The sequence below is a fragment of the Ascidia mentula genome, chromosome 5 (genome assembly GCF_947561715.1).
Source record: "Ascidia mentula chromosome 5, kaAscMent1.1, whole genome shotgun sequence".
Lineage (NCBI taxonomy): Eukaryota > Metazoa > Chordata > Ascidiacea > Phlebobranchia > Ascidiidae > Ascidia > Ascidia mentula.
Window position 1 is genome coordinate 12,851,580 of NC_138570.1, and position 19,377 is coordinate 12,870,956.

Genomic DNA, 19,377 nt, shown 5'->3' on the forward strand with positions numbered 1-19,377 from the left:
ATATAGTACGGGGGCTTCCGTGACATCAATAGGGGTCGTATGTAAAAATCTGCACTTTGCTCGCTGAAGTTAACTTCACCCGGCGAAGTTACTTCACTCAAAGAACCCCAGTGTAACCAGCGACCACTTCTTGCGATGGTGTGTAATAGTCTATTTAAATTTTTTGCTGTCTGTTTCGGGCTATTTGTTATGCCATTTGCACAAATCATTTGTTAAAAATGAAGCATTTTTTTCCGACATGAATGGCTTGTAAATAAAAAAACTTTAACCTTATCTGCAAGATTTAAAGATTTTTTACAAGCTTTCCTGGATAAATAAAACATCTAAAAATAATAGCCAAAATGTTACAAAAAATTGTAGTTGCAGAACATGATTCTTATGTGTTTTGGAAATGTTTGCACTGTCTGTTTTCGTGATACAAAATGCACTGTGTTGGACCAACATATGAAATGTGCTCCCAACACAAAATTTTGTTGCAACCTTTATTAGCACCGAGGTAAATATTTTCCCCCGCGAGGCGTGTCCGTGAAATTTTGCGGCCCTCTTATCTTTTCATATAACTTATAAATTTTTGTGAATAAAATTTTTAAAACTCGTTGGTAGGTAGGCCTAGTCTACGTTTTTTGGGGATAGATCTCACTTTCTGCAGTTAATTCGATAAGCCTAATTTCTATGCCTGCAACGCGCCAGCCTACGCTGAAACAGTATATAGTGGCCCCTAGTGCTCACAAACTTGGACCACCCTGGTCTGTCTTAATTATCTGTAACATTTAAACACAACCACGCCACACGAATCTTATGTGTGGCACATTTTCCGAATCTATTACTCAGTCCGTTAAGGACCTATATGGGTATTTGATTGGAGAAATCCTGTGTTCAAGGCCCTCGGCTGTAATGCATCTAGCGACTGTTCCGCTTGTTTCCCAATGACCGTTGATGGGTCTTACTTAGGGACCTAAAGTTCTACAAAGTTGAAAAAAAAAATTTGCTCCTGGATGAGACTGTACAGAGCAAGGACTTGTTGGGCCTCCTGGGGGTATACCCAGCCCTTGGGGGAGGGCTTTGACACTTTTTCAGCAACTAAATTTGATGCCATCGCATAGAGAAGAGTTGGAACTTACAACAAATGTAAATGAGTGGATAGTTGAACCATTCATTTTTCTGCAAAATCCAGTTCCATTTTTTGTTGCTCTTTTAATCAAAGTACTGAGTAACCAGGGGGACAAATGGCCCTAGGGGGGTGGCTAAACCATTTTTTCGGAGACTAATTTCGATCAAACTTTGTAGATATGAAATGGATCTTTCATAAAATCACAAATGATTGGACACTTAAACGATTCACTTTTCCACAAATACAGCCTGATTTTTTTGCTCCATTTTCAACATAATTTTCAGCAGCACCCACCAGCAAGTTACTACCTAATTGGAATAGCCCAAAACCCCACTAAAACTGCCCCAAACACCCTAAAATTCGCCATGACAACAGCACGCACATGTGCGCTCATTCAACCGTACATTTAACTTAATTGCGTCACTGCTTTTCTTGGTGATGCATGACTTTGCATTGTGACACAGGTCTACACGGTGGGCATTTCCCAGCACCAAAACTTATTTTCATAGAAATACCAATATGCGTCCTTCCGGTAAAATGGATCCCTCATTACGTTGCAAAATGACCTCGTATCTTCCGAGCCCAAAATGTAATTTATTGACCCTTTTTTTTGAAACATATCTTGTCTCAAACACGATTAACCTAAAAAACTTACACAAATTCCTTTAGGGTTCCTTAGGAATACAAATTTCTTTAGGGTTTATCTTTTCTCAGTTTACCCAACTACTTTGCAGTGTATTCTTTACGATCCCCTGCATGGTCACAACAACACAGAAAAACCTGGATTGGAGGACTTAAAAAGAGACTAAATAAATTTGAACCTTCTCTTGAGAGTAATTTTTGCCCCATAAACAACAACGTTACGTGCTGTGATGTCTGGATGTTGCATGCCAAAAACTAGGGGGATCATGCTAACACAGTTTTGAGGCAAAGGAAAGGGTATTATTGAAATGGAAAGTTTATTGCGCAGCAACAAAGCAACAACCAAACCACCACAAGCATCCGTGCCATGAAACTTTGCTGTTGTGTTTCAAACCACTTTGAGTGTTGTGGGCTGTTTCATCTTCGCCTACAAAATTTCGATTGTTAAATAAGCACATTACTTCTGTACAGCATGATCTGACCTTCCTCCAGAGCTGAAAATAAGATCAGCGTTCGGAGCACCTTTGGGCGGTTGATACTTTGGTCTTCTCTCACGGTTAAGATTCGCAGGTGGTTGTCTAAGTTTATTGATACAACCGACACTTAAACACTGCAACACCTAAAACATTTGTTTCACTTGCCTTGTATGATAAGAGGCGTCAAACTGATTCTGTTCTTCTTCCACTTGGCGCTCTGTAATCGAGAGAGTGATTTGTTTTAATTCCTGTTTACGTTTTTCTTCTGCCTCTGATCGATCTCTTAGTCCCGCAGCAAATTGTTCTGATACAGGTATTCGAAGTGGGCGAAGAGTAGGTCTGTTGCCTTTCTTTGTTAGAAGTGCAAATCTAAAAACAGGTTTTGTACAAGTCGCGTCTACCACCTCTACATCACATAATGAACCAAGAAAGTTCTTTCGCACTTCATGGAGTTTGGCTCTTGTTCTTTCGCCATCGTTTTCTTCACATTAACCGGAACAGTCATGTCGTGTTGAACCACTACCGTCTGTTTGCGAGACTGGATGCTCTCCGACTGCATACATAAAAAACGGAAATCATTAGCACTTACAAAAAGTGATAACTAGGACTGGCCTAGATTTCTACTTAATCATCCAACCAAGATGTTTTTTTGAATATATATATTTCGCCTACGCGGCATCCTCAGTATTCTAAAGGCGAAATATACATATTCAAAAAAACACATCTTGGTTGGATGATTAAGTAGAAATCTAGGCCAGTCCTAGTTATCACTTTTTGAAAGAATTTTAACGCTCACTGAAACGAAAAATAATGCACAATAAAAATACAATCATTGTTAAAACCGTATTTCAAAATATCGTTAAGGAAACAAGACTTACCATCATTGTATCAAAGGCCTTCTGGAAGTCATCATCTTCAACACAAGGCACTCTTTTAATTTGTTTCCTCATCAGCGGAATGCTATTTTCTGAACCACTGCATTCTGCATCGCCAATCTATTAGCAGTAAATATGTTGCTATTTACATCAGATCCACAATATTTTCAAAAAGCTCGATTCGACCCACTTCCGATGTTTCGATTTCATCTTGCAAAGGTTCCTCATTATCGCTTGATCCCGATTGGCTGCTGCAATCTTCTGTCAAATCCGTTTTGGATGCTTCTTCAGGAATAGTGGTTAAATTTCTGTTATCTCCATTTTTCTGGTGAGCTTCACCAAGATGGTGAATTTTTTCTGAAGTAACCACCTTTTCTAAAAATAAAAAATGCCTTTTTTTCCACAACAATGTTATGATATAGTTAATAATCACATAATTTAGGGGTAAATAGTGATATGGTCACTTCCCTTATCAAGTGGAGAAACGTTTGTTTGCATAAATTTAGATTTTGCCGTAGTCAGTTTTACTCACGCAAGTCGTTGGTAACTCTCCATTCACACAAAACAAGTTTAATTTGGAATTTAAGTTGAATAAAAAAAATCGATGTACCAATTTTTGCAAACATTTCTTTCTCTACGTCAGCAACTGCCTCCGCTGCTTCTTGAAGTGACGTAGCAAAATGAAGTTTCGGTCTTAAAGGTTCCAAAGTATCTTGTACGAGGTAATCAACTTCAATAGGAAACCTGGAGACGGTTTCCGAATCCGAGCGTTCCTCTTCGCCGCTCGCAGGTCGTGACCAATAAGGCAAAGTTCGTTTAAACCAAATGTAGCGCTAAACAAAAAGTAGGTATTAGCAAAAATCTTATAAAACAAACATTAAAATACCGATGAAAGTAGTGTGTTAACAGAATTGAAAACACGAACAAATGTATATGTTCAGTACTTGAAAATATGCGATGAAGTAATCAAGCTTCCGTTTACTTGAACCTCGATCAAAATACTGTCCGCATGTTTCCAGCAAAACACAAACGAGTCTGTGCAACACATAAACTTGTTATCCAGAAACTACGTGTATAACACAAGTAACCTTATTCGCAAAAGGTGTTCTGGTGGATCGAACAAGCTGGTGCGAGATGGGACGTAGCTTACGCCAAACGTGATGAACGAATAAAGAACATTAAAAATAACTGACGACTCGAGCATCCTGTAGTTGTACAACTCGCCTAAAAATTTTACACTGCTCACACGACGCTGGTTGTATCGCGGATGATTAATCTGCGAAAATCATAATTGGTGAAGGTTAGTTGGTGTCAAATGTCGGTTTAAGCCTAAACACATATTGAGCAATGGTTCCCCATACGGCCACCCTAATCGATTTCAGATGTGAACGTGTTAATGCATGGCGCGCCGTAAGCGAAACGTCACTTATAACGAACCAAATTTCACTGCAGGTAAATATTTGTGGTGTTTCGTTTACCTACATGTTCATTATACTCAGAACAAAGTTCAGTTCAACTTGGGCAAAATGCTGCATGTTACTTGTGTTAATGATCAGTTAAACCACACTGCGTATTTCTTATTCGTTTATGTCCGCTATCTTCACCGTAAACTTCCAACGCAAATTTACTTTTCAAACTTTAGCAAACTCCAACCGGAACAACCTGACATAATGTAGGCAAACATGTTTAAGATAACACTATAATGAACAAAAGATAGCACATCGTGACGTACCTCCATTCCCACACGTATATCTTCCAGAACGTCATCAACTACTATGTGACCAACGTCATCTCTGTATGAAACTAACCCGGCAACCAGACTTGCTAAACAATGTACGTTGTTGAACTTTATGTTCCAACTCTGTGAGAGGCACTTCAGGGCGTAACTGTTAACCTAAAGAATATGGTAGTTGAAACCATGCCGTAAGTAGGAGGAGAATAAAACACCCAGCAAAAACAACCTAATGTAGCAAATATCTGCAAACATATTTTTTTTACCTCAGCATTGCTCCATGGTAACTTTCGCATTTGACGTAAAACTTTTTCAACAGAACTTTTACTGAGATCACGGAAAAGCAACTTTCGCATATATTGGTGCATGGGTGGACGAGGTTTGTAAACTAACTAAAAACAACAGAATATCACTGTGTTACCAAATTTTACGCCGTCTCAAAGTCTTACAATGACAATACAACGAATAGTTCATTGGCCCACACGTTTAAAACTGTACAAACTTAAACAACTACCGCAGTATTTAAATTAGATCCATGTTAATGCAAATGGTGATGTAACAACATCATTCTTTCAGATTCAGAGTGCATCTCTTTCCCGACAACTCACCGTGTCCGATTTTGGAGGATCGCAAGTGTATCGTGCGTTATCTATCATTGTTGAATATCGTTGGTCGATCGCTTTCGCCACACGTTTACGAATAAGTTGCTCCAATAAAACCCTCGCCCTTAAATGGGAAGCTTTTGTTCGCAGAAGAAATCTTCCACTTGTTTCCAAAAGTGCGCACGCCATTTCAATTGCATGCGGCGAGAATTCGAGGATGAGCATCTACCACGAAACCAAGTAGATTGTTTGTATTTAGCTCAAGTATACGAAGGCGAAACAACTTTTTAAACTAACAAGTCGTGTTAAATGTTAGAAAAGTGGAAATTTAATTGTTTGCAAAATTGTTTCTTTTACCATGCATGGTAAACTATAGTTTTGGAACAAACCGCGTCACCTTTGAGGTAGTAAAGTTATACTTGAAAAACTTACTTTTAGGCTGTTAAGTGAGTCAGTTGTAGAAATCATTTCAAACTTCGTCATCTCTCCAATAAAACGAACAGTTTTTACTTTGCTTTCGATGTGAATTTGATCCTTTTTTCGGACCTATTTGTGACATTAAATTTATTTGGGAGGTTACATGCACAAAATTGGGAGTAGCAACGAGGTATACTCACGTGAAAACGAAAATCTCTCAACAACATGAGTGATAAGTGGTCAGCCACATCCGGGACACAAACGTAGAGGGTAGCAGCAAGCCGGGCGTAAAAAGGAAGCAAGTCAAGTCGTGATCTGTGGACATTGAACAAAGCACGAGCAAGCTTTTTTCGGTTTGCCTTGCTGTTCATATTCATGCAAAAGTCTTGGGCAGCCTGGAGCAACATACAAAATGTCGTAAGGATAAAAGTTAAATCGACTTATCAAATTTGGCAAAAGCATTTGTACGAGAAAGTGTCAGATTACAGATACTTACTCTGTCCACCAACTCGCGATTCACGCAGTTTTTCAATGAAGTTATGAAGTTGTCCATCAAAATTTTTGTGCTTGCACCAATATTTATGTCTTCTTCCTCTGTGTCTACAAACAGGGTCTTATTATTAATTTAATTTGAACATTAGCGAAGTTTTTACAAGCAAATACCATCTTCAACACTCAAAACACCCTTATCGCCTTCTTCGTCTGATTCAGTAGCATCCTCCTTCTGCTGGTCAAGAGGAGTTGCAGCCGATCTTGCTTCCGCTGCCTCTTGTACTGCAACTAACTCCTCCTGGTCAAGATCAGCAATTTCCAGATCAGTTAAATCTCTGTCCATCTCCTCAGCAGCGAGATCACTGATACATGGTTACACGGTCAATGCATAAATTTCACAGGAATGCAAATACATACGTTGTGCGCAATAACACAATAGCAAAAAAATGTGGTTGGTGTAACAAGCTTATACAAACCCTTTTCCTTTCAATTTTGGCCCCAATGGTTTCATATCCGAACTTTCGTGTTTGGTTCGTTTTTCGGTTCTACGTTCGCTTTTTGGCTTCGTGCCACTGTCTTTATACAAAATCTAAAGAGAAAACATAATTTGCGCGTGTTTACTACAGTGCGGGACGATAAAAGCTTACAGCCGGTACAATGGCTTTCAGATCGAGCAAGTTGGTATAAAAAGACTTTTGATCCTCGTCTTCCCATACAGATTGTTCGCTAAATATTTCTGGGTTATGAGTTGTAGGATCACAAATGTTAATTGCTGATTCAGGATCGGTGCAGGTCAGTTCTACGTCACAAGTTAAACCGCAAATATTTTGCTTGTTTGTGTACTAGTTATAAATGTTCTATATTTTCTTGAGTTGCTATAAAGTTATTAGGAAACCAAAATATTGCAGACATTAGCTTTTATCTTTTTTGCAGAACATGCAGAAACAAACCGTTATAACTTGCTTACCAGATTCTGGCACATCAGGCAAATCTGTGTCTAGAAGATCCTGAACAAAACAAAATGACAACAATTGAAACCTTTATTTGAAGTCAGAATTTAATGCCGATGAAAAGATAGCTGGGAGAGTTTCTCCTGCACAGCATTTGCTGCATGGTGCCTTTGTATTAACTACAATTGGTACAAGCATTAAATCGCACTTAAAAAAGCCACTAATCTTTGGCGCTTAAACTACAACGCCCGATATCACTAAGTAACAAACATAGAGGTGGTTTACCGCAAGAATGTTACAATTCAGCTGCAGTTTTTCGCATGTAGCTAGTTTTTCTGAGTATATTCGACTTCGATCTTCATGTAATTCACCTTTCGTTTGCAGAATTTGTCTGCCAAAAAATAAGCTTGCTAGAATTTGTAATCACGTGTGCATACTTTTAAAGTAACCTGTTTCGAAACTCGGTATTTCGCAGTTCTTTGTGTGTGGAAACAAGATGATCTTTCACCGAGTTCCAATAATCAATTAGAAGGTTGTGAAATATCTTTTGTTTTTCAGGTGAAATTATCTAAAGCATAAACACGTTATTGCTTTTATCATACCTTCATGCTATCGTTAAGTATTCCAAATCAATTTAGTGCATTTGAATTTATTTTGACAGCTTTAAAAAAAATGTTATACTATTATTACCTCACTTTTCGGAATTTCCATTACAAACTTTTCAGTGAGCAACCTTCATTATAAAATATATGTTGTGAGCGAAAAATGCATCTGAGCACAATACAGGCAGGCATATTATAAACCTTTCAAAATGTTGGATTTTGAACACATTGTTGGAGAATTTTGCTGATGTAACTGACTTACAGCCAGTTTGTTTTCATACAAAGAAATAATCATAAAGGCCAATTTTTTTTGTTTCGTTTGGCATTTTACACCAGTTTACACGCAAAATATTTTCCAGTTACTACTTGCCTGTTTTTTCTCGGGATCAATCCTGCAATGTCCTCTCCGTTGTGCTTGCAAAAACTAATAATAAGGGAGAAAATTTCGAGTCGTTCGCGGTCGCAAGTAAGAACAGCACAAAGCTGGTTATGAATCAGGGTAAGTCCCTCTTTGTCCGTTAGGATTCCGGTCACAGTAAGCTAAAAATGCATTTATCAATATTAGCTTTATGGCACGAATCACATGGAGTTACAAACATAAATATAGAAACGTTTAAGTTAACTTCAGCTAATTTACAGTGAATGCATACATGTCTGATTTATTGCGAATAAATATATTATGTTTGAATGGTAAAAGCCACAAACTTCATCGATAAAAACAAATAAAAACTATATGTGAAGGACAACGCAGATCAAACTACGAAAAACTAAACAAAGACATCACTGAAGTAGCCAGTTGCTTCTGGGTGACATGTGGTTTTTTGTTTCACCGGAAAATGTATTGGAACGCATGATGAGTGCTTCCACTTGACTCGTCGAACGCAATCGATTGTCATTCATATTAACCCGCGACCTACTTTCCACTTGACATATGCAGGTAACGCAAGTAGGAAAGCCATAAAATTTACGATATCATTTTACGTTGTAAGTCTCATCATAATTGTATGAAAAAAAAACGCTAAATTTTCAAGAATTACACATACAATTCCACACTGGAAATAAAGCGCAAGAGCGGTTCGAGTTTCTTGGAAGCACTTCAAGCAAAAACCGCAAAAATCGCGGTTACAAGCAACATCATTACCAGCAGCTCAATTTTCGATTGTAAAAGTCAAGAAGCATTTTTCACAAAACCACAGGAGCCTTATTTACGCCACACCATGTACCTCGCATTTAAGCCATTCGCCTAAGAACAGCGCCTGCGTCTGGAAAGAAGAAGGCAAGAAGTGCTGGGCTTACAAATAAGAAGGCGTTTTATTACGAACAATCCCACACACATGTGTTGTTAGAGTTGAGAAGAGATAATTGGTGGTAGACTTTGTAGATTTCATTCGAGTTAACGGTTAGGTCAAACCGACTCGTGTGGACAGGTGAGCCGAGAGTGACGACTGTTCAATTATAAAATTGTATAATACTCAGAGATGTGAGATAATACTATGGAACAGGGTAAATTTATATCGTGCAAAAAATTTATGATGATTGTTGCGACGATTAGTCATGTTCGTAGGTCGAACAAATTTGAACAGGTAGAAGTACCTCAGCAGAGTCAACACCCTCCCAACACATAGTTGTCCTTAAACAATAAGATGCTCTGTTTGCCAGCTCCGTTCAGTGGCGGAACACCATCACATAATCGCCCGAAACGTCCATTCACGGCACCCTGTGACGTCATAGCCTAGCCAGTCTTATAAGACGAAGCTTAACCTTTACACAAGTGAAATTAACGGCTACGTCAGCAAGCAGCGACTAGTTTAAATGGGCTTGTGCCGTCCGAGGTGTTTATTTTTAGAAATGACACTATATGGTTGTCTTTTTGCGATTTGGATGTACTGATAGTTGTCGGCGTGTAAAGTTTGCACATCTGTAAAACTAAAAACCTTGAACATAGAATGATGTTTTATTCCATCCAGTCGTTGCCACCCAATACGACGCTTTAAGCTGGGCATATATGAGCAGATCGGTAGTATGAAGAAAGAACAATTTCCTGGAATACTCGAGGCTTGCCAACATCACATCAGTGGTGTGCGAGCATGAGAGGAACAAAGAAAGCTGCCAATCCATCAAACAAAACCAGGGGGCTCAGGAACTACAGTAAAGAATGAAAAACTTGGATATTTCCTGCATCGTGCATGCTGCCATATTTATGATGGCTGTTGCCGCCGATGAAAATGCTTACACAATGCGGTACAGTCGAATTCGCCCTGCACAATATCGTTCTCCTTACAGCAGTGGAGGAAACCATAGAAGTTATTATCACGTCTTGCAGCGCAGTAACATTATTCACAGGGGATCTGCAGCCAAGGCCCATGGTACGGTCCAAAAACCGGCGCAACACACATCCTACGGTGGAACACGAACATCGCCAAGTCGCCAATTGGCACCAGCGCCAGTTGTGCCAACACCTTATCGTTCCAGGAACAGACCCCGTTCTCTAAAGTCGTCTTTGGTCACAACTCTGCGGAGGTAACTTGGGTTTGAGTTGAGCAATTAGGTCATGTCCAAAATTAAATCAGCGCCAGACAACAGGTGTGCTTGGCAAAGTACGGGTTTACATGCAGCTAGAAACTCCGCAGGCTGTGTAAGCATAAAAGTCACCACACCACGCGTTCTGCTCAAGAGTCCAGTCAAGTATGGCGAGGAGACATCAAACAGACCATAAAATCATATGTGCCATTGTCCATTTCGACTATTTACCAAACGTTTCACTGGGTAAACACTTCAATTTTAGACAATTTACACACAACAGTTCGGCAATTTGGAGACGTAACTTGACTTTTAAAACATTCTTTATCATTCACCACAAGTTTTCCATGACCTGTCACGTTAAAGTCCAGTTTTTGTCATGTTCTGGGTTTTGGTCCATTCTCGAATTATAAATGGTTCTGGCCTTAAACAACCATTTAGGTCTTTGATACGGATAATCAGTACGCATTATTTCACTGACACATCAATTTGTTTCGTTAACAAAAATTAACAAGACAACACCCACCGTGTAAGCAGACACAGGAAACGACGCGACAGAGATAAGATTTAATCGATATAATCTGCAATACACTCCTTTTTCGGCTGGAAAACCTCGAGGCACGGATGGGTAAATAGCTCTCATGCACACTTAAGTATCGTCGCGATAAACGTTAATTTGTGGGTAATTGGTGAAACATAATCCTTAAAAAGTTTTTATCTGTAGATACGAGAAAACTAGAAACAAAACCGAGCTCATCAGGCGGGTGGAAAGGATTTTGACCAATCTTCCAGTTCAGCAGAAGTCAGTATCGTACCTTCGCAGATCATTCAGCAACTTCCGACAGAAGAAGTAAGAGTAACATCAAATAATGCTTAACAACGTCCTAATCTGTGTTTATTAGTCATGCGGAATTCGCAAGGCTTTGGAGTGGATTGCATGAAACGAAGAGGGGAGTTGCCGGATTGCAATTACAATGCACTGGTGTGGAGCGAAACCTCACAACGCTAAACAACAACCTGCAACGTGTGACCCAAAATCACGACAAGTGAGTTCTTTGTTCGCAACACCTCACAATCTGTTAGCGTTTGCATAAACTCTTCAACCTGCCGCTTTCAGCAATTTATCAAACGTTCATCTAAAGTTGAAGCAAATTGAGGAACATGAGAACATTCAGGATGTTCGATACTTTGCCGTAGCTGAAAAGGGGACGAACAATTCACGCGAATTGATACAACTAAAGGTAACTTTTTCACATTTATACAACAGACCTCAATCTCGACAATTAATCTCGAACAGCGTGATAAAATCGTGGATCGGAGCGATAACCCATAATTTTATCAGCAATAAATCAAAATCCATTCTTTAACTCGATCGTTTTAACAAAGCAACTGAAACTATAAACTTTAGAGTAAAATTGACAGTAAATTATTATTATACAAATAACTTGAAATCGGGTTGGTAACCGGTTTGTTTTAAGGAAGAAATTTATCAACAACTTCGAAGCATTCACCTTGAACGAGATGAAGTGACGCAAAGTTTGAGTCGCATACAACGTCGACTTCATACTATTTTTAACGAAGAACTTAATCAACACCGTAGTGCTCTAAGCCAGATCGAGAAGACAATTACCAGGTCAGTACATATAGCAAAGGCATCTGGTCAAGCTTTTTTTTTAAAAAAAAACAATAAACAATACAAATAAAAGATACAACGATAATTCTGCTTTAAATATCAATAGTTCGTTGGTAAACAACTCTAATGACAAAGTACTTGAAATGCGAAACAATGAGAAAATATTTCCAAATTGCTACAAAATCACTTACGTAACAGGCACAACGAGATATTACTTACACATGATGAGACAATTACTACCCGCCGAAACAAGTTGAGCTCAATCAATGAAACAATGCAAAATCAAGAACGTGAAATTGGCGATCTCAACATAAAAATTAGATCATTAAAACAGAATGTTCAGGACTCCGATCTCAACATTTACAGACTTCTTAAGCAGGTATTTATATATTAAATGCATATCGTAACTAATCACACGAATACTTTACATGTTAAAAATGGATTTCATAATGTGGTAACTTGTGAAAAAGTCCCAATAAGGAAATACTTAAACAAGACACTGGCGATGCTTATTTAAGCGAAATATATTTGTTTTAAGTAAGAAAGCTGCGGAAATAAACGTTCCCATGCTGCTTGTGATAACCAGTGAAAAAACATCGAAAAAGGACAGCAATTGTATTATTGTCAACCCTTGCAAATGGCAAACAAGCGTTTAGGCCAACCGCTTGCATGCAAAACCGCACGACAAGGAAACCAGGGGTGGCTCAGTCTTAGTTATGATAAGCCTTACCCACTCGCTATCGTACTTTCAAACCAGACGTCGGCATTTTATACCAAGTACACGAGCAACTGACAGCTTGCAAACAGGTGTGGCTCCATAATAACTGATGTAGATGTACAGTAAGTATTTGGTTTAGCACAAGCACGCCCGTACTCCTCACATTGCTTTATAGCCGTGATTTAGGATGAAAACGCACATACAAGAAACGTCCTAGTATTGATTTGTACCAAGAAAATATTATCGGCAAACAAAATCGTATCGATTCAGTCCAACCGAGTTACGCAAACAATGGCATGACACATTCGTCTTTTAATCTGTCGCAAAATGTTCAGGGAGCGTCAAGGAAACGCACGTGGGTGGTGTGTAATTAAAACGTTTGAAACGATCTCAATGACTTGCACGTAAACTTTAACACTTTCTTTTTTACTTATAGTTAACAACGATATAAGTGTATTTCACTATATCTGAACAATAAAATTAAGATTATATACATGTGCCCGGATGAAAATAGATGCAACTTTTTGACATATTTTGCACATTCTTTAATTTTGGAACACGTTTGACAAAACAAAACGACCAACTAAAGTTTTTTACTAGGAAAGATCAAGACTGTCCACCATTGCAAGATTACGGAGCTCAGTGATGCGTTTAAACCGTTCCGTGCAACAAACAAACTTCAAAGAAAGTTACCTTGAAGCTAAAGTGGCCAACCTCGAAGAGGTAAGACCCATTTGACCACTTCGTTTGGGTTCAGGATATTTCACGCTATGTGGCGCACAACGCTGTAACACAAGCCCTGAAGTGGCCTCTCGCAAACTCACACAAGCGTTAAGGGCTTGCGTGGGAAACTGTGGCCAGGTTATGTCACCGCTGTCAATGGCACATATATATTGAACTTGTTAAAATCTATCTTCAGGTCCTGCAGAGAATTGTGAATCATTTAAATGAAGTGGAAACGGCACAATTTGTCGATAACACGACGAAAATAAACAACATTGTTCCAGAAAGAGAAAATGACACAAACTTGGGGAACCAAAACATGGTAATTAGGTTGGGTTTAACTGCACTAAAGTATTTTTTAAAACCAATATTCTGCACTGCTAATATTAGGTGTACGAAGACAACATGTTTGACAAATAATCTTTTGTTTCTTAATCACACACAGTCAGTTTTTGACAATGCAAAAAAGTACAGCATTGGATTTATTTGTTAAAAGTGATTTTTTTTAAGAAGCAAAAGTTGTAAAATTCTTACCAATATTGCAACCTAATAATCCGTTGCGTATTGTACGGTTATACTGGAGTTCACTATAATATAATAATATGGTGAACAGGCGAACAACACGATGAATGCGGAAATAAAAACTATTGAAAGAAAACCACTAGTTTTGAACGAACTGAATTATGTGTCGACAACAACAAGGGATGTGATGGTAAATAGCTCAAATTCTCTGATTGTATAAAAACAAGCGAAGAGTAAACGTCGGTCCGTGTTCAAGTTCATAACATAATAATAAGGTCTCTATTAGATGTTCTACCTGAATTATTCTATTCACCCTCGAGCTAAAATACCAACCTTGTTATACAACAGTGTATATGTGATGTGTCCATTTATATACATGTTATTACAGCTGTATTTCTTTGCTTCAATGCTTAATTTTTGTTGTCGCGCAGGATGCCATCGAAGAGACAGGATTTGAGGACAGGCTAGACAGAATGTCCCGATCACTGAAGCACCACAGTGACAAACTAACAAACGTAACAGACACAATGAAAAGTGTTATTGAGGATGTTAGATCGCTATCTTTGACAACATCAAACTACTTCTCAATTATCAACGAACAGGCGAAAACCATTCGAAAACAAAACGAAACAGTTGCCGTTTTATTGCACAGGGTAAAAAACGTTTTTATCAATAATAAAACGATTTTAGATTGGAATGAAGGCATTTTTCATATTTATGGTGAATTAAAAAGGCACGTTTCCTACAGTTCTCGCATCGAGAGAGTTTGTTAGCAAGTCATCTCGAATATCAACACATGACAGTGATGAAATTAATGAACATCATTACCAGTTTCGCTGAACAACTTCGACAACCACTTCAACAACACAGAGGTGAAATGTCACAACCAGGTCAGAGACAAGTGTGATTTACATTAGTTATTGCCATATTTAGACTGCCACGACCTGTGGATGAGCGGTCACATGACTAGCGGAGTTTATACGCTGGTAAAAAACATGGAAATGATGCCAGTTTTTTGCAACATGTCTGATAAAGGTGGATGGACCACAATACAGAGACGTATGGACGGAACTCAAGACTTCAACGCAAGTTAGCACGTTTAAAAAAATACCTCTACGACAACATGACATTACAACAACCTTTGATACAGATTTTCAGGAATACAAAAAAGGTTTTGGAAGTGTATTTGGCGAATACTGGTTTGGCTTGGAAAATATTCGCTGGCTCACACACGGAAGAATCTACTCCCTACGAATTATCTTGGAAGATTGGGGAGAAAATCAACGTTATGCCACTTACGACCAGTTTCTGGTCTACGGAAATAACTTCGTGTTGATGGTAAGCATTTTCTAAAGCACAGTTATGTGGCTGTTTCTTAGCTGTATTTGTGTTTTGCAAATTTTTTTAACTTAGGTGAGTGGGTACAATGGAGATGCTGGAGATGCACTGATGGACAGTAATGATGTTTCTTTCCAAGCAAGAAGACAAAGCAGAGACGTTACCATCACACGCAATTCAGATTGCACAACAACTAAACAAGCAGGTACTGACATTTTTAAAAATGTTTGTTTGTGTGGCACATGTTACAAATCACTTGACCTGAAAATAACGCTTTCCTAAATTTTGTGTTTGCTAGGGTGGTGGTTTCCCAACGGTTGCGGAGATGCAAATCTTAACGGACCATACCCAGAAGACCCAAGACAAGCTAAACAACAATCTGAAACAAATTTCCTTAGCGAGTTTATGAATCCTGCCACTCAGTGGATGAAATGGAGAAGTGACGACTTTCCACTTAAAAAAGTTTCAATGCAAATAATTCCCCATGAAGCATTAATTGAAAGGGCATTTTCAACAAGCCAATCTAGCCAATCTAGCCAGGAAGATTCAACAAATACAAATACCCTAATTGTTGAAGAATCAAGCAAAAATAAAGTGAACCCTTCAGCAGAAGTGGACGAAGAACTTCCTGTATATAGTGTAAGACATGTGAGTCATCACAGACCAGAGACGTGAATTTGTGTGATTTTGCACAAACAAGGTGTTCCATTCTTCACATAACAGAGGCAAGAAATAGGTCCAGGGGGACAAATTTATACTGTGCCTTCTGGTTTCAACAAAGTCAGGATATAAATAATTAAAATATGTGGTAAATGCCCACAACATTACAGATAGGTTCTCTACATCACATAGCAGCACAAAGAGTAAAATATTTCATCTATGGATGAAATATGTGGTGACTGTGTTTATACTGGCATGTAATACATCAACACATCTATACTTTGCATGTGTTGTTTATGTAGCTTAAAAACTAAATTTTGAAAATAATAAATATTTACTTGATAAATTACAAAATACAAAAACAGGTCACCAAAATAGTTTTGAACTTGTGAATGTTAAGTTTGTTAACCCATGGTAAACAAGAAAAATGTGATTATCAACTTTAAAGCCTTATAGAAACTAAAGGTTTTGGCGAAACATTGTATTTTTTCAACAGAGGCTGCCATTTAAATTACCCTAAATATATGCAGAAATATTTAATTCCTGGAAAACTGCAAAAATGCCTTATATACGTAACAATGGAAGTGTAATGGAACAATCAGGCAAAATATACACAAGTGCAGACTAAATCAATGCCCTGCTACAGCATTTCGGCAAAAAGCATATATTGTGTAACTTTTGTTATGTAATCTTAAAATATTCTCCATATTTTAATGACTATTTCAGAATTGCAAACCTAGATTCTAAATCTAATTTCTGGCATATTATTTATTTTCACAAAAGTTTCATTAATTAAAAAAAGGTGACAAAAATTTACAAACATGTCAAAATTATACAAACATACACATACCTCTGCAATAAATCTAAGGTCTGTTCTAACTTTGCTGACATTATTGAGAAATATCTGCAGAATAAAAGACAACGTAAATAAATTATAAGTTGCTAAAATTTTGTTTCTTATGAAGAAGTTCTAAACTTACAGATTTGTCTTCTACACGAGCTTGACAAACTCGCTTAAATGCTTGAAACAACTGTGGTGTAAAATCCTGGTAACGGTGATGCATTAAAGAACAAATATGGACAGCACAAGAAACATCACTCATTTTCAGTTTGGCATCAATTAAAGTAGAGACCTGAAAAGGACAGAAAATGGTGATAATATTCTTGATTCATTTAAGCAAAATTCATACCACTTCTTGCATATAACGTGTTAAGTTGAGGGTTTGAAACTCATTGCTAAGTGCTGACCGCTGTTGTTCTGTAAGTTTTCCCTACATAGTAATAGAAGTTTCAAACATTGCAAAAAACAAACCACATCCCACACATGAAGTATTTTTTTACCAGTTTCTTGACAAATGCAGTGTTTTTCTTCAAACTGGAGTCTAATTTGCGAAAAAAACTTTCATCAGGTCGATTTGACAATGCTTGTTGGTTTTTAAGTCTTATGGAACATTTTTTTCTATTTCTGTCTTTAATTTCCTTGATTAATAGGAAGGCTTGCTCCTTGTGAAAAAATAAATGCACTTTTAAACACTATATAGCGAACTACATTGTTTTAAACAGTAAGAGAAAATATTTATGTTCACCCACACATATTGCAGGATACCTCATATTTTTAACTAAATGGTTTATATATACCTTTTGTTTTTCTGTTTCATTTCCGTCCTCATTAACCAGAACTTCGGAGTCAGCTTCTACATAAATTTAATGTAGTACCTGATAAGACTTATCCAATGCAAAAATGAAGATTAAACAAATAAGCTTACATTATGTAAAACAAAAAATGCTAAAAAAAAACCATATTTATCATAACAAGATGCACAGCAACTTTAAGGTTATACCAGGAGCATTTCTACATTCAAGTGCCACTTACCATTGTCATTGTTGTCCATGATATTTGACGTGTAATCAGCAGCTTCTAAACTATTGTACTTTACACTGAAATCACAACAATATTTTTTTACAAAGAGAAAAAAAAAATCAGGTATAATCTTTACACGATTGTGAACTTAAATCTTGGAACCAAACAGTTGTTGGTATTACAATGTCATAAAAATTTATAAGCATAAGCACTGTTTTCAGTGTTTCCTATATTTTAGGCAAAGTCTCCTAAAAATCTAGGCTTGGCTACATACCTGAAATTTTAAACATCTGGGACAATAGTTTTAAATGGTGTGGATAAAATACAGGCAGTGATTATGATGTTTCATAGAGCAATTTAATTTCTTTGTAAATATGTTTTTTCTTATTAACACTGAATGTAACTGTAACACCCAACCACCACAAACCAAACCAAGAAGTCAGTTTTATGTTGAATAAATGAGTTTAAGTTCTGTGTCGTAAAAATAAAAACATTGGCACCTGTGTTTCGATGCAAACACTGAATAAATTTAAAAATTTTTACAGTAAAACAGGTTCATTTTAAACATAGAAACTTTAAGATAGAAGGAGACTTGGAGGTATGCCTGACAATGGTCAACCCTTGTGCACAGGGTGCTATAGCATGCTTATTTCTGAGATTTACGTTTATTTCTCAAAAACCTGCTTATTTTAAATTTGTGTGCCTGGAGGCATACCCAAACAGCCAGGAGGCACGATCAATTGCCCTTTCTTGAATGTTTCGAAATTTAAACGATTGGAAATCTACTGACGATTAAAGGCGAAGGATTAGTGTTGCTTCTTGAAGCGAGTGTACATAACCAAATATGATAAATTCTTAGACTAGAAAGGCAAAAAAAGCATATTCTTAATTGAAGTTTCCCAACCCAGCCAAAATGTGAAGCAAACATTTTAGATCTAATTCCATTGATAATGGACCAATATCTGGGTCTGTTTTTTAAACATACTAAAATAATAAGCTTATTATTAGTTACGATATTCGTACCAGTTAAAAATACATCATATGTTTTTAGTTCTGTGTCAATGCGTGGTAGCTCAACACAACAGTGTAACTGATCAAGTGATTGTCAATCAGGAAAAATTACCCCTTTGCAACTATTATTGACAAATTTTACTATTTTTACAGTGAAATTTTGACATATTTAAACAAACAACAAATAATGCCCCTATTGATAACTTCTCAAATTAGCTATTTTTATCTAACTGTACTATGTTTCTTTGTCTAGGCCAATGGTGACACTGCCTTTATACCACATAGAAACATTTGTAATTTGCACATTTTTTTCAGTGGACATAAAATGACCGGTTAGTCTATCATAGTGCTTCTGTTTTCTTTAAAATGGGATCTTATAATTTTCCCTTTTTATGAGTTTGTGGAAAAATAAAGAAGCCTGGACTTCGTTTTTGGAATATGTACTAAACTAGATTAACTATACTGACAGTAGCTGAAACTATAAATCTACGA

General features: G+C 37.3%; 2 protein-coding genes across 3 annotated transcripts; one reads left to right on the forward strand and one right to left on the reverse strand.

The window, feature by feature from the left end:
• Positions 1 to 1,901: 1,901 nt before the first annotated feature.
• LOC145901494 (regulator of nonsense transcripts 2-like) lies at positions 1,902 to 18,420 on the reverse strand. 2 transcript variants are annotated; one of them, XM_082989191.1, is made up of 30 exons: positions 18,149 to 18,377; positions 17,887 to 17,951; positions 17,652 to 17,707; positions 17,355 to 17,516; positions 17,204 to 17,284; positions 16,994 to 17,146; positions 16,864 to 16,917; positions 8,270 to 8,439; positions 7,988 to 8,030; positions 7,747 to 7,865; positions 7,583 to 7,688; positions 7,315 to 7,354; positions 6,995 to 7,146; positions 6,824 to 6,936; positions 6,519 to 6,709; positions 6,352 to 6,455; positions 6,056 to 6,250; positions 5,871 to 5,984; positions 5,445 to 5,663; positions 5,103 to 5,228; positions 4,837 to 4,998; positions 4,193 to 4,380; positions 4,049 to 4,139; positions 3,715 to 3,937; positions 3,295 to 3,479; positions 3,108 to 3,224; positions 2,673 to 2,782; positions 2,395 to 2,598; positions 2,236 to 2,331; positions 1,902 to 2,180 (listed from the first exon to the last, which is right to left on the reverse strand). In XM_082989191.1, exons 2-30 carry the CDS (start codon positions 17,903 to 17,905, stop codon positions 2,171 to 2,173), a joined length of 3,603 nt encoding a protein of 1,200 aa, XP_082845317.1. In that variant the 5' UTR covers positions 17,906 to 17,951; positions 18,149 to 18,377; the 3' UTR covers positions 1,902 to 2,170. The 2 variants fall into 2 exon arrangements, with proteins under 2 accessions (XP_082845317.1, XP_082845318.1); XM_082989192.1 differs by lacking the exons at positions 1,902 to 2,180; positions 2,236 to 2,331; positions 2,395 to 2,598; positions 2,673 to 2,782; positions 3,108 to 3,224 and having other exon boundaries at positions 3,301 to 3,474; positions 18,149 to 18,420.
• Positions 9,354 to 16,522, forward strand: LOC145901495 (uncharacterized). Its single transcript, XM_082989193.1, has 15 exons — positions 9,354 to 10,419; positions 11,144 to 11,269; positions 11,322 to 11,465; positions 11,537 to 11,660; positions 11,898 to 12,052; positions 12,251 to 12,431; positions 13,371 to 13,493; positions 13,690 to 13,815; positions 14,107 to 14,205; positions 14,447 to 14,668; positions 14,764 to 14,887; positions 14,949 to 15,104; positions 15,166 to 15,353; positions 15,429 to 15,558; positions 15,652 to 16,522. The coding sequence occupies exons 1-15, from the start codon at positions 10,055 to 10,057 to the stop codon at positions 16,026 to 16,028; spliced, it is 2,640 nt and encodes an 879-aa protein (XP_082845319.1). The 5' UTR covers positions 9,354 to 10,054; the 3' UTR covers positions 16,029 to 16,522.
• Positions 18,421 to 19,377: the final 957 nt, after the last annotated feature.

What these genes read in the sequence shown, in the direction of transcription:
- LOC145901495 (XM_082989193.1), top strand. Translation starts at nt 10,055, where the DNA reads ATGAAAAACTTGGATATTTCCTGCATCGTGCATGCTGCCATATTTATG. An exon ending in GTGACCCAAAATCACGACAA is followed by an intron (nt 11,466 to 11,536) that starts GTGAGTTCTTTG and finishes TGCCGCTTTCAG; the next exon opens with CAATTTATCAAACGTTCATC. An exon ending in AACTCAAGACTTCAACGCAA is followed by an intron (nt 15,105 to 15,165) that starts GTTAGCACGTTT and finishes CCTTTGATACAG; the next exon opens with ATTTTCAGGAATACAAAAAA.
- LOC145901494 (XM_082989191.1), bottom strand. An exon ending in TTGATCCCGAGAAAAAACAG is followed by an intron (nt 8,031 to 8,269) that starts GCAAGTAGTAAC and finishes TTTATAATGAAG; the next exon opens with GTTGCTCACTGAAAAGTTTG. An exon ending in AATACCGAGTTTCGAAACAG is followed by an intron (nt 7,689 to 7,746) that starts GTTACTTTAAAA and finishes ATTTTTTGGCAG; the next exon opens with ACAAATTCTGCAAACGAAAG.